The sequence below is a fragment of the Zygosaccharomyces rouxii genome (genome assembly GCF_000026365.1).
Source record: "Zygosaccharomyces rouxii strain CBS732 chromosome C complete sequence".
Lineage (NCBI taxonomy): Eukaryota > Fungi > Ascomycota > Saccharomycetes > Saccharomycetales > Saccharomycetaceae > Zygosaccharomyces > Zygosaccharomyces rouxii.
The window spans coordinates 1324150-1336909 of record NC_012992.1 but is presented as its reverse complement, the minus strand read 5'-3'; the positions used below and the strand labels follow the sequence as shown (position 1 = coordinate 1336909).

The following is a 12760-nucleotide window of genomic DNA, read 5'->3' as shown; positions in this document are numbered from 1 at the left end:
TCAACTATCACGTGATCAACCCCGGACTTACAATACCCTGCGATTGTTCCCACGGTGAGAGCCGCATAATCGCCGTGAGATTCATTAGGAAAAACTGCAGATAATTAAGGTAATTTCCACAAGACCTTCACTATGGAAGATCATGGCAACAGTTATTTTTTCCCATAATTTATTCCGCCATATCACGTCTAATCTCATCTCCTCGAAGGGCTCGATCTATTATACTACCACTGGTATTAGCAATATCACATATTTTCACTGCATTCAATTGAGCCAATCGTAGAGTGGAGATGGTCAACCCTCAGAAGTCGTTTGAACAAGACCTTGTTCCCAAAAAATCTTCATGGGTAGAGACCGTTAATACAGAAGCAAGTGAGAGTAGTGAAGTTGAAAATGGAGGTGTCGTAAATTTTGAAAGGTCTACGAGACATGTTCAGAGAAAATTGAAAAATCGCCACGTCCAGTTAATTTCCATTTCAGGTGTCATTGGTACTGCACTTTTCGTATCAATTGGTAAAGCGCTTTATCATGGTGGAGCTGCTAATTTACTTCTTGGATTCGCTATTTGGTGTATACCTATTATGTGCATTACCGTATGCACCGCTGAAATGGTCTGTTTTTTACCCGTTAGCTCACCATTTCTCAGATTAGCACATATGTGTGTTGATGATTCCCTGGGGGTTATGGCAAGTTGGAATTTTTGGTTTTTGGAATGTGTACAGATTCCCTATGAGATCGTTTCTGTGAACACGATTATTCATTACTGGAGAGATGATTACAATGCGGCTATACCGTTGGTGGTACAGCTCGTACTCTACGGATTTATTTCTTTATGTACAGTGCGTTATTACGGTGAAGCAGAATTTTGGTTAGCTTCTTTTAAGATCGTTTTAGCCATTGGCCTCTATTTTTTCACATTTGTCACTATGCTAGGCGGTAATCCGCGTCATGATCGTTATGGGTTTCGTTATTACGGTGAAGCTCCCTTCAAGAAATACTGGCCTAATGGACATGGATCAAATGCATCTGGTCATTTCCAAGGATTTTTAGCTTGTGTCATTCAAGCAGCTTTCACAGTGGCGGGGGGTGAATACGTTTCTATGTTGGCAGGTGAAGTAGTTTTACCTCGTAAAGTGATGCCACGAGCCTTTAAACAAGTCTTCATAAGATTGACGGTCCTTTTCCTGGGTAGTTGTCTATGTGTTGGTATTTTATGTTCACCTAATGATCCTGATTTAACAGCGGCAATTAATGAATCACGTCCTGGAGCAGGTTCTTCACCCTACGTGATCGCCATGAAGCATTTACACATTCATGTATTGCCAGATATTGTTAATGCCGCACTGATTACAGCAGCTTTCTCCTCAGGTAATGCATACACCTATTGTTCATCACGTACCCTTTACGGTATGGCACTCGATGGATATGCTCCCAAAATCTTTGCACGTTGTACACCACAGGGAACTCCCATCTTTGCCATGGCAGTATCGATGTGTTGGGGATTCTTATCGCTTTTACAACTAGGTGATAATTCGGCTGTGGTTCTCAACTGGCTCATCAATTTAATCACAACATCTCAATTGATAAATTTCGTCATTTTATGTGTGACTTATCTCTTCTTCCGAAGGGTCTACAAAGTCAATGAGCACAATTTACCCAGATTACCCTTCAAATCGTGGTGGCAGCCTTGGCCCGCATACATAGGTATCATCTGTGCAGGTTCTATGACCTTCATTCAAGGCTATGCGGTGTTCTTCTCTTCCCTTTGGAGTACTAAGCAGTTCCTTTTCTCATATCTCATGCTCTTTATTGATATTGGGTTGTATCTCGGCTACAAATTTATCTGGAGAAGAGGCAAGGACAAACTTAGAAATCCGACAGAGGTAAATTTCTTCCCGTTACTCGCAGAAATCGATGCCCATGAGTACCATCTCAACTATACCGAATACATTGATGTAGATAGCCCTAGTGACCGTCCGGATCAAAACGCAGGCAACGACGGTGAAAGTCTCACAGAAGCTGCCTAGAATAGTAAAATATCTGAGGAGTCATGTTAATGACGTTGATGTATTAGTGAATGGAAAGTCTACGCATCCATTGATAAAGTATCGATCTATTTATTTTCGGATGTTTTTGGAAAACTTGTCAGCGAATCTTCCATCTATCTGCAAAGAACACATCGCGTCGTGATGACCACGAAAAAGGTTGCCACATGTGTGATTAGCAGCCAGCTGCAAGATACCTTAATTGGAACTTGACAAGACAGCACGTTTCTCTTGGCGATATCCGAATGGTTGTTTTAACACCCACGGTTGAGCCGTTTTGCTAATGATTTTGTCGAAACGGATTTTGCGTTGTAGATTGGAAATGAAACTTTACCCCACCTCATCACAACCAAATCTTATCAATCGATCAATCGATCAATCAAGTTGACGTATCTTGGTGTCCACGAAAGGTAAGAGAAGAAAGGAGAAGAAAGGAGACACAGTGTTTGATAATTAGGATCGTCAGCATTGATGATTGTGATGATTAACTAATCCAGCTGCGCATTAAAATTATAATATAAATACGGCAAGACTCAGTAGTCTCGGAAATTGTTGGTTTGGAAGTTTTGTTAGGAGTGGCGAAACAAAGGCAGCGTCTCGTCATGCATCCTGATCATTACAAATGTTGCAAAGTTGGCATTGATAAGCACTCGTTACAAAAGCTAGCAGAAGTGTTTAGGTTTGCTTATTGTAGCGAACCGATTTGTTATCCGCTGGGTCCTCCACCGACAGATGATGAGATAGTTCCATTGGGACTTCGATCAAAGCGTTCAATTAATTGTCAGGAATTTCTCCTTCTTCACGATTTGTATTCCGGTGAGATATGCAACAATTAGAGCCATGATGATATAAGTATAATGATTTTACGAAAGGGTACGGGATTAGCTCGATTTAACCTGGTGGTGATCTTTGATTCCACCAACGAATGGCAGAAGGTCCGAGACCTGAAATTAAAGTGGGACCTCCGTGTGAGGTTTCGTCAAACCAATTGGCTACCACTAGAGCCATTTCTTCGGGGCAATCTCTAATGAAGCAGACTAAGCCATTGCTTAGACGAGTAAGACGTTCTTCAGTTGCAGAGTCTTTCTCACGTCTAGAATTTTGTAGACTTTGCAAGAATTGTACTAGCTCATGTTGTAGTTCCCATAATTTATCCTGTGGCATTGAATCTAAAAAAGTACCATAATGATATGATCTGCTTTCGTTATTAAGGGGCCAGGATGGTATGGAGCAGCGACATTCGTTCGTACGCTTATCCCTCAACGCAAATCCGAATGAATCAAATTTCTTACGGGACTGAATTGTTGGTGGAGGTGGTGGTAGTTGCGGTTGCGGTTGCGGTTGCTGTTGGCCATGCTTCTCTTTTGGAAATGCTGTAGCGTAGAACTTTTCCATACTACATGATAGTTTATAGCTTAAATCTTCCAGATACTGGTGATCTTGGATTTTGTTAAAATTTGGCTCGCTTACCACACAGACCAGGACGTCACGATAGTACCAGAATATACAGTTGTAATCTTTTTCATTTATAGTCCCGGCTTGACTCTTGACGACTCTTTGTTTATAGTTTTCAGGTAATCCGTTACCGCACAGCGGTGAGATCAAATAACCCTGAGGAGGGCCTGCGGCGGGTCCTTGTTCTCGAGGGTTCCCACCAAGCACACTAGTTATAGCTGAAGGATTCCATTTGGGCAAATAATCCATGAAAAGAGAAATGCTATTAGATATTCCAGTGGTAGCGCCTACTTCCTGTACGGCGTCATAAGCAAGTGAAATCGGTAATGTTAAATTGTGCAAAATAGTTTCACCTGTAGTCGTTAAAGCGGGTACGACGGTTCGAGCTTGGGTTCGTATATTACTTGAAGCAGTAGCAGTAGTAGTATTATCTGCTGGGGTCTCCTTGTAATGTGTATTGCTAGCTAATACGTGAGATGATAAATTGCCATAAAGGGCATGAGAATGATAAATCCAATTGGAGATATTAGTAACAAAATCGATATCACTGGAGAAATTTCGAACCAATCCGTACGTCTTATAACCTGGACTCTGCTCAAAATTCGGTAAGTGGTACACGAGGATATCTTTAATCCCCAAATAGGACTCAGACTCGAGCAAAACGTCTTGATTTATAAGTGACTCCCAAGATTGATCACAATGTGCAAATTCTAATTCTGCCATCTTATGTGATTGATGCCAAAGACCCACGATTCCCTTCTTGATGATAGCATCTGGTTTAACCTGTAGATCACACCAGAACGGTACAAAATGTTCATTGAGTAAATTGGTCAGTCTTCTTGCATCTGGTATAGATGCAAACTTGTTGTGCCAAAGAGTAAAGAATCGATAACAATGCCATAGATGTGCCAAGTAGAACTGATGATGAATTGAATTGTCATCCTTGTTCATACTTAAACATATGAAAAATCTCGATTCTACACGTATTATCAATAGAACTTTCCCGTGCAGTTGTACAACCTTCTCTTGGCTCCCTTGATTCCCATCTTCACCACTTAGAGAATTCGTGAGCGACCAAAGACCTTGGATTACACCAATCTGACCTAACTTGTCATTAAGAGAGTTTTCAGACCCGGTGAAAGAATGGTACAGGAGTAACTGTTGGTGTATATCATCTTCACCATGACTTCTACTGGGATCGAAAACAGTGATGTACTCAAACATTCCAATTGAACCATCCAGGGGCCAAATGATTCGATCCGTTTGACATGACTTTGACTGTTTAAGTTAGTAGAGGTGGGTTTCCCTATAATAGCTCTTATAGTGAAAAAAATAAAAAAATTGGACGTCAAAGTTCACTATCTTCTAAAGACTCGTACTTTTAAAGGAAAATCAACAAAGAATACGTCGTTAAGGAATTTAATTCAAGATGGTGTTGGCAGATTTGGGTAAGAGGATTAATACTGCAGTTAATAGTGCGTTGTCCAATACGCAGGATGATTATGCCACGACTGTTGATGTTATGTTGAAGACAATCGTTACAGCGCTGTTAGAATCAGACGTTAACATCAAGCTAGTATCTAAGCTGAGGAACAATTTGAGGATTAAATTGTTAGATTCTAAAAGTGGTAACAAGTCTACTACTAATGCACAGACCAAGAAATTGATTCAAAAGACTGTTTTTGAAGAATTATGTGATTTGGTAGATTGTAAAAGTGAACAACCATTCCAACCAAAGAAAAAAAAGACTAATGTGATCATGTTTGTTGGGTTACAAGGTTCCGGTAAGACTACTTCATGTACAAAGTTGGCCGTGTATTATTCTAGAAGAGGATTTAAGGTTGGATTAGTATGTGCCGATACTTTCCGTGCAGGTGCATTCGACCAGCTGAAACAAAATGCAATTAAAGCGCACATACCGTTTTATGGGTCCTACGTGGAGACAGATCCTGTCAAAGTAGCCGCCGAAGGTATTGCAAAGTTTAAGAAGGAGAAATTTGAAGTTATCATTGTGGATACTTCCGGTAGACATCATCAAGAGGAGGCACTTTTCCAAGAGATGGTAGAAATTTCTACAGTGGTAAATCCAAATCAAACTATAATGGTTTTAGATGCATCAATTGGTCAAGCTGCTGAGCAACAATCAAAGGCGTTTAAAGAAACTGCAGATTTTGGTGCAATTCTATTAACTAAGATGGATGGACATGCTAAGGGTGGTGGTGCTATCTCAGCTGTGGCAGCAACGAATACACCTATCATATTTATTGGTACTGGTGAACACATTCACGATTTGGAAAGATTTTCACCCAAATCTTTCATTTCCAAACTATTAGGTATTGGTGATATTGAATCACTATTAGAACAATTCCAAACGGTTTCTAATACAGAGGATACAAAGGCAACGATGGAGAATTTACAACAGGGTAAATTCACGCTACTAGATTTCAAGAAACAAATGCAAACAATTATGAAAATGGGACCTCTTTCTAATATAGCACAGATGATTCCAGGGATGGGTAATATGATGAGTCAGGTTGGTGAAGAAGAAACTTCGCAAAAGATGAAAAAGATGGTTTACGTATTAGATTCTATGACGAGGCAAGAGTTGGAATCCGATGGTAGGATCTTTGTAGATCAGCCAAGCAGACTCGTTAGAGTTGCTAAGGGCTCAGGTACATCTGTTTTTGAAGTTGAAATGATTTTAATGCAACAACAAATGATGGCTAGAATGGCGCAAACTACAAAGGCGGCTCAAGGTGGTGCTGGTGCTGGTGCTGGTGGTATGCCACGTATTCCTGGTATGCCAAACGTGCCAGGAATGCCAAAGATGACACCACAAATGATGCAACAAGCCCAGCAGAGATTAAAACAAAATCCTGGGTTAATGAAAAATATGCAAAATATGCTTGGTGGTGCAGGCGGTGCAGGCGGTGGTTTCCCCGGCGCAGGTGGTGGTATGCCTGATATGAACGAAATGATGAAGATGATGCAAGATCCTCAGATGCAACAGATGGCAAAACAATTTGGCATGGGCATGTAATACTAAAACGATAGTAATAATGATAATAAGGCATCCATTTGTACCATAAACAGAAATATATAAAAACTAAAGTAAAGACTAAGATATACCTTTTTTTTAATGTAATTAATCCCTTTTCTTATCCAATTTTTCCAAATTATCAAGCGAAACGGTTCCGCTTTTCAACAACTGAGGATCAACCATTTGATCCCTATGTTCGTAAAGACTCCTGTAACCCGATTTAATTGTACCTTCCGTAACCTGTAAAACCTTTGCAATTCTTGATGCTGTTAATGGTATTTTAAAAAGTAATACGTTGAAAAAAATTGCAACAACAGCAATGGTAATTGGACTTTTACCAGCAATTTCTTCAATTTCTTTACACTTACCAGCAGTGTATTCTGATGCAGTTGTCAGTTGCATCGGCAGACCTAAATGAGAGCAAAACCTTGGTATATAAGACAAGTTGGTGGCACCATTCATATCACCCCTGTCAATCTTAATGATACCATCGGCAGATTTTTCCATCAAAATTGAACTCATTAGTTTTAGCGATTTAGAAAATTCTTTTCTCCTAACATGAATCATCGACTGTACCTCTGTTAGAGTTCTTGCCACTTTGGCACGTCTGCAACCCAGTAAAATAGCTGCCGCTATGACTGATTCCATAGATTTACCCTTGAGAGCTCTAGAATCATAGCACAATTTGTAAATTTCCTTAGCACTATCCTTGACAATCTTGGGTAATTCTGCAACATCGCATAACATGGTAATTTTGATAAAAATAGCCTGTATTTCATTATCCTTTTTATCCAAGACATTTTTACTTTGAGCTCTGTTCAAATCCCTTGTGGCCCTGGCATCACCACCTTCACCTTGTCCAATTCTCGTTGAAAGCGAATTTCCATCTAATAATGGGTTTGCAGCCTCTCCAACACGACTGGGGTCATCGCCGTTCTGATCATCATTGGAAAATGTACGCCATTCAGATCTAGTGTCAACCAACCTATCTGAGAGAACAAGTCCACATAACGCACAAACGCAATCACCTTCACTAAACCTTTCAACTATCTTGGGAGGATATACTTTGCATTCTGGACACGTTAAAACTATGTTCAGATTAGGTCCTCTTCTCTCACGAATCGTTGCCACAGCAGATAAAGACATCAGAGGAGCTTATTTGAGTGAAGAAGGATACCCAGCACACCAGAGATAGAGCCCAGAGACCTTATATTCTTTAGAACCTGGATCACAAAGAGGTTGGTTGTATACTTTAAGTGTTTCCGATAAACCCTTATTTTGTAAGCTTTCGCTCATGTCAAAATTGGTCAATTATAAAGAAAGCAGCAAAAGGGACAGAATCTATAGGCATATGAGCCTCAAAAAGACACCTATTATGCCAACTCAAATGTTATGGATTGTACTCAAGGGTCCTCGGCGGCTAATTCTGAAGTTAATCCCGTATTATGAGACTGTCACTATTAACGTTGATGCGTAGAAGATGATAATGGTTGTAAGCTAGATGAAATGGAAAAAAGACCCAGTTGGCATAAACAAACAAAACATTCAAACAGATCGTAAATAACATATTAACCTTCGAGACTCAAGGAACAAGCTGTTTGGTTTCCAAGCGTTTGAGATCACCAATTGTATTTTGAGGTTCTTTTACAGGCCCCCTGAAGCCCTTGAGGAAAATTGACGAGAACAAATGACCGAAGATTTCGAGGTAAACTTAGGGACCGGTGGAGAAGACAATAGTAGCAGTACTATGGAACATAGGGTCTTAGATTCGCCGCCTCGAGTGGTTATTCCAGAGGATACGGAATCACCTGCAAAATTGGCACCTAATCATGGCATCTTTATGGCATCGATTAACAAGAGTTCACCAGCGGGTAAAAAGAGTGGAGAAGGCGCCGTTCTTGGTATGGGGGCTCAATCTACAAAGGATAATTCGACACCAAGGCAAAACAGTAGTATGTTATCTACAAGAGTTATAGAATCGCTCCATGATCAAGTAGACACTTTGACCTCAACAAATTTACAATTGACTGTACAATCTAAGAATTTATTGGATAAATTGGATACCGCCCAACAGAAAGAGTCCAAAATGTTGGAAAACAGTGCATCATTAAAGCACGAAAATGAGAATCTAGTCTCTATGCTAAACCGTAAGACTAGAAGGCTGAAAGACGTTGAAGAAGAGTTAGCTTCACATAAGAAAAATCATGACTCGTTAGAAGAGGAGAAAACTGCTTTGCAAAAGAAGTGGGAAAGTTCATCTAGTGAAGAAGCAACATTAAGACAACAAATGGAAATGGTGCAAGCGCAATATGATGCATTAGTGGATTCTCATCAGTACTATAAGAGCCACTACAGTTCACAGATTAGTACACTGAGTGAACAATTGGAAAATTTGAAATTGGAACAACGTAACTATACGCAAAGAGTCTCTGACGAGGCGAACACTTTTAATGCTAAACTATTGGAATTCGATTCTAAGCATGCTAACTTACAGCAAGCGGAAGAGACACGTGTAAAATATTTGGAATCCAAATATGATAGTTTAACTCAACAGTTAGATTTACCATCGTGGGTTCAGCTTTACAGGGAGAGTAAGAATATGGTACTAGAATTTGCAGAAAAGATGAAATTGAAGATTCCATCAGACTTTGAAACGTTGATTCAAGATCCTGAATTGACAGCTCTGGAAGCTAAAAATCCAAATAGTAATAACGCTGCCGCTCTCCCGTTAAGAGTGGCCAAACAAAGAGCAGGTGGTGGTAATGCAACATCTACCCAATCAGGTACATCTGGATCTAACGCTGCTCATGGTAAGAGAAGTAGTTTTTACGGTGGTATGGCGTCTTCTTATCCTGCATCTACTCTACCGGGTACTTTGCCAGGTGTAAGAAGATCCTCGTCGAGAAGAAAGCCAAGCAGTAGAGTTGCATCCGATAATTCAAATTCAGGAGACTCTTCGCCTATTTTTCCCCACTCTGCAGTCGCAACTGCACCAAGATCGTCCGCTACAGCACCATCGTCTAGAGTTTCGTCGACATCTACTTCATCTTCAACAAATCATTTTGCATTCCACAACAACAACTCTAACAATACCTATCGCAAACGACAAGAGAGCACTTCGGTTGGCAATTCATGATAATCTCGTGGTCGGTATACTGCTAGGCAAAAAGAAAACCATACCTTTACGCTCTTATTACCATACCCTGCCTGGAAGTATTACTTACCGATAACTACTACCGATACCACCTACATCCGCAACAAGATTATCTGATTTCTCTCCCCGCCAGAACTGACTACCTCATACCCAATCGCAAGCTCCGTTTTAGTCAGTTTCCATCTTCATTTTTTTTATGATCGTTTGTTCGTTATACTCTGCCTAATGTTTTTTTGAGCCTATGGACCGCTTTGTCTATCACTTCTGATGTAAAGTGATAATTCGATTCTAGAACGACATTCGGTGCAGGACTTTAGGGATACCATTAGATGGCTGTTTGGGTTATTATTATAGATGGATGTTGTCAAGTACTCCTTTAGGAATTCTACTGTAAATCATCGTCTATTCAACCCATTAGTTGAGAATCCTTCTCCCCCAAAGGAATTTATTGATTATTTTGTTGATTAATGGAATTTTGAGGGAGAAGGGGGTTGAAGCAAAACACTTTAAACGGTTTATCCAAAACTCCAGATCAGTTATAGAATTAATCATTTGTATATCTCATCATCATTATCATCATTATTGTTATTATCATAATTCTCATCGTCATCACCATTTTTTTATTTTCATATTTTTAATATAGGTACATCTAGCATGGGACAATACAGTATTGCTGAAGCTGATCGAGTCTTGATATCTTCATTTTTAAAAAAAAAAGGTTACGTTAGTTCCACGGATCCCATTAAAGTTAAACAACCTTATTCTTACACGGACAGTCCGCCGACTCATGTTCATTGGTGGTGGCCCAGCGGTGATCACGTCTATTGGTGTGTACTTCGAAAGGGTCAATTCAGTTATTATAAGACGAAGGATGAAAGAGAGGCTGTAGATGTGCTACCGAGATTCCAGGTTTTAAGCTATAGGGTGATTCCTGAACGAATGATTTTTAACCTTTATACAAGGGATAAAACACTAAGCTTTAGAGCAGAATCAGCAGAACTTCTGGAAAGATGGGTAAAGGCACTAGAAGAATTTATTAAAGATGAGGATAACAATGATTGTTGTCATGAAGAAATTGAAGAAACAGTAATGTCGCCTCAAAGGAGGTTTGAATCTGATGTAAGTAGTGAAGAGGAATGCGAAGCTGTTGTATTTGATACTGCATTTGGATTAGCAATTTTGGATACAGATCCACGGTTAGGGGAAGCAAAAATTGCCAATTTTAAAGATGCTTATGGTCATTGTGATAAGGATGATGTTGTAGCGGGCTACAAGAATGACCTTGAGTTTTACAAATTGTATGACCCTAGAAATAGTGAACGAATAGTGCGTACTGGTGAACTATATGCAAAGGTCAAAACACGGTTTAATAGGTCTCGTTGGAAAAAGTTTAGAGCTACTCTTACTAATAAAGCCTTTAGATTGTGGTCAGTTAAGACTGGTAAATTAAGGAAAGAGATATCCTTGGATAAGCTGGTAGATTGCGTGGAAATAGAAGATTCTATGTTGGATACTCTCTTCGCACTTGTATTGACAGATGAAAGGTTAAAATTCTGTTCAAGGGATGATAATCAAGTAGTGGATTGGATCATTGCATTTAAATGTGGAATGTTGGCTCGACGTAAAATATGCAGGGGACTTCAAGCTAATTTGGATTGAAAAGAAATTGATCTTTCTTGTATATATGTGAAAACGAACTAAAATGGAAAATGTAGTATTACTTTTATAGTTGTTGTATTTATTTTCTTGTATTATGAGATGAGTGTTCGAATTAATGTTTAGTCACGATTAGTTAAACTTCCCAAAAAATAAGCATTGAGCTTCAAGACTTGTATGAATCCAATACAATTACCTGAGTATACTTTACGATTCCATAAGTCAAGTGTGACGGATTTGCTAGTCCTTGATCTGCCACAAGAAGTTGCACCGTTACTTGTATCTGGAGACGCAACCGGTAAGATATGTCTATGGGACCTAATTAGAAGAAGACCCATATCTAGTCATTGCATTGAAAATGAACCACAAATTGTAGCGTTGCAGTATGTGGATGATGGTCTTTTAGCAGTTTTAGACAAGCAACATAAGTTACGGTTCCTCAAAATTGATGGTTCATGGGAACAAGTTTATGAAATTCCTGTTAATACTTTAAACTTTGCCAATTTTTTGGTCCAGAGACTTGACACTGGTTGGTATCGGTTGATATGTTGCAATACCCAGGATTCAGAATCCATTGATATCTATGAGTTTCACCTATCCAGTTTACACTCTCTCAAAAGGGTTCACAAAGGGTTGAAATTTTACCAAGCCATAAGTTCCTTGATATTACCAGCTGGATTCAAATTGGATAAATTAGGGATTGTTATGAAATTCACAGAATGGCACGGTGTTATATTCTGCGGTATGGAAAGTGGGTTTGTCATTGGATTCAACTTAATCGACGATGGTCAAGTGGAAATCGTATATGTGTCCCATGTACACTATCCTAATCCCATCTTAGATCTTTATCCAGGGAAAGATAACATTTTGAGCTCATCTACGGATAATAAAATTGGTATCCATGACCTGAATTGCCAACAAGACGAAAGGCCCAATTTCGAGCGCCAATCTCCAATATTATTAAAAAAAGAGCTACATTCCTTGAGTGCCAATTTTAAACAAGTTCCAATCTCTGAAGTAGCTCATATCAAAAAAATTGAGAATTTATTACTCTTATCGAGCTGGTTTGGAGAAACTGTAGTAACTGATGAACAAATTGAATTATTAGCCAAGTTTTCCAAGTCGAAGAGCATTGTGGAAGTTAATGAAAACCCACAAGGAAATCTGCAGAGCAATAATACTTCTTCCAAGAGCAAAAATCCAAACTGTAAAGTCAGCTCCTTGGAGGGTCTTTCCAGTTCAAATTCGAAAGACTCAAACTACGTGATCTCTACCAACGTGGGACAAAGGCGTAGGATTGAAAGATTTTTACAAAACAGTTGGTGTATTATAGGTTATGATGACGGGAACATAGCATTTCACCGTTTGTAACATTGTAGGGGGCATTACTTTGCATAATTCTATAAGCTG

The 12760-nt window shown here is 39.4% G+C and overlaps 7 protein-coding genes across 7 annotated transcripts; 5 read left to right on the top strand and 2 right to left on the bottom strand.

The window, feature by feature from the left end:
- Positions 1–290: 290 nt before the first annotated feature.
- AGP2 (Agp2p) lies at positions 291–2027 on the top strand (the record flags this gene model as incomplete). The annotated part of the gene is made up of 1 exon (XM_002496341.1): positions 291–2027. The coding sequence occupies one exon, from the start codon at positions 291–293 to the stop codon at positions 2025–2027; it is 1737 nt and encodes a 578-aa protein (XP_002496386.1).
- A 909-nt stretch (positions 2028–2936) lies between these two features.
- CCZ1 (Ccz1p) lies at positions 2937–4724 on the bottom strand (the record flags this gene model as incomplete). The annotated part of the gene is made up of 1 exon (XM_002496340.1): positions 2937–4724. The coding sequence occupies one exon, from the start codon at positions 4722–4724 to the stop codon at positions 2937–2939; it is 1788 nt and encodes a 595-aa protein (XP_002496385.1).
- Positions 4725–4929: 205 nt separating this feature from the next.
- On the top strand, positions 4930–6540 carry SRP54 (RNA-binding signal recognition particle subunit SRP54; the record flags this gene model as incomplete). Its single annotated transcript, XM_002496339.1, has 1 exon — positions 4930–6540. One exon carries the CDS (start codon positions 4930–4932, stop codon positions 6538–6540), a length of 1611 nt encoding a protein of 536 aa, XP_002496384.1.
- A 105-nt stretch (positions 6541–6645) lies between these two features.
- SUA7 (transcription factor TFIIB) lies at positions 6646–7686 on the bottom strand (the record flags this gene model as incomplete). Its single annotated transcript, XM_002496338.1, has 1 exon — positions 6646–7686. One exon carries the CDS (start codon positions 7684–7686, stop codon positions 6646–6648), a length of 1041 nt encoding a protein of 346 aa, XP_002496383.1.
- Positions 7687–8227: 541 nt separating this feature from the next.
- On the top strand, positions 8228–9676 carry SHE3 (She3p; the record flags this gene model as incomplete). Its single annotated transcript, XM_002496337.1, has 1 exon — positions 8228–9676. The coding sequence occupies one exon, from the start codon at positions 8228–8230 to the stop codon at positions 9674–9676; it is 1449 nt and encodes a 482-aa protein (XP_002496382.1).
- A 672-nt stretch (positions 9677–10348) lies between these two features.
- On the top strand, positions 10349–11353 carry OPY1 (Opy1p; the record flags this gene model as incomplete). Its single annotated transcript, XM_002496336.1, has 1 exon — positions 10349–11353. The coding sequence occupies one exon, from the start codon at positions 10349–10351 to the stop codon at positions 11351–11353; it is 1005 nt and encodes a 334-aa protein (XP_002496381.1).
- A 174-nt stretch (positions 11354–11527) lies between these two features.
- On the top strand, positions 11528–12721 carry ASA1 (Asa1p; the record flags this gene model as incomplete). Its single annotated transcript, XM_002496335.1, has 1 exon — positions 11528–12721. The coding sequence occupies one exon, from the start codon at positions 11528–11530 to the stop codon at positions 12719–12721; it is 1194 nt and encodes a 397-aa protein (XP_002496380.1).
- Between the last annotated feature and the right edge of the window lie 39 nt (positions 12722–12760).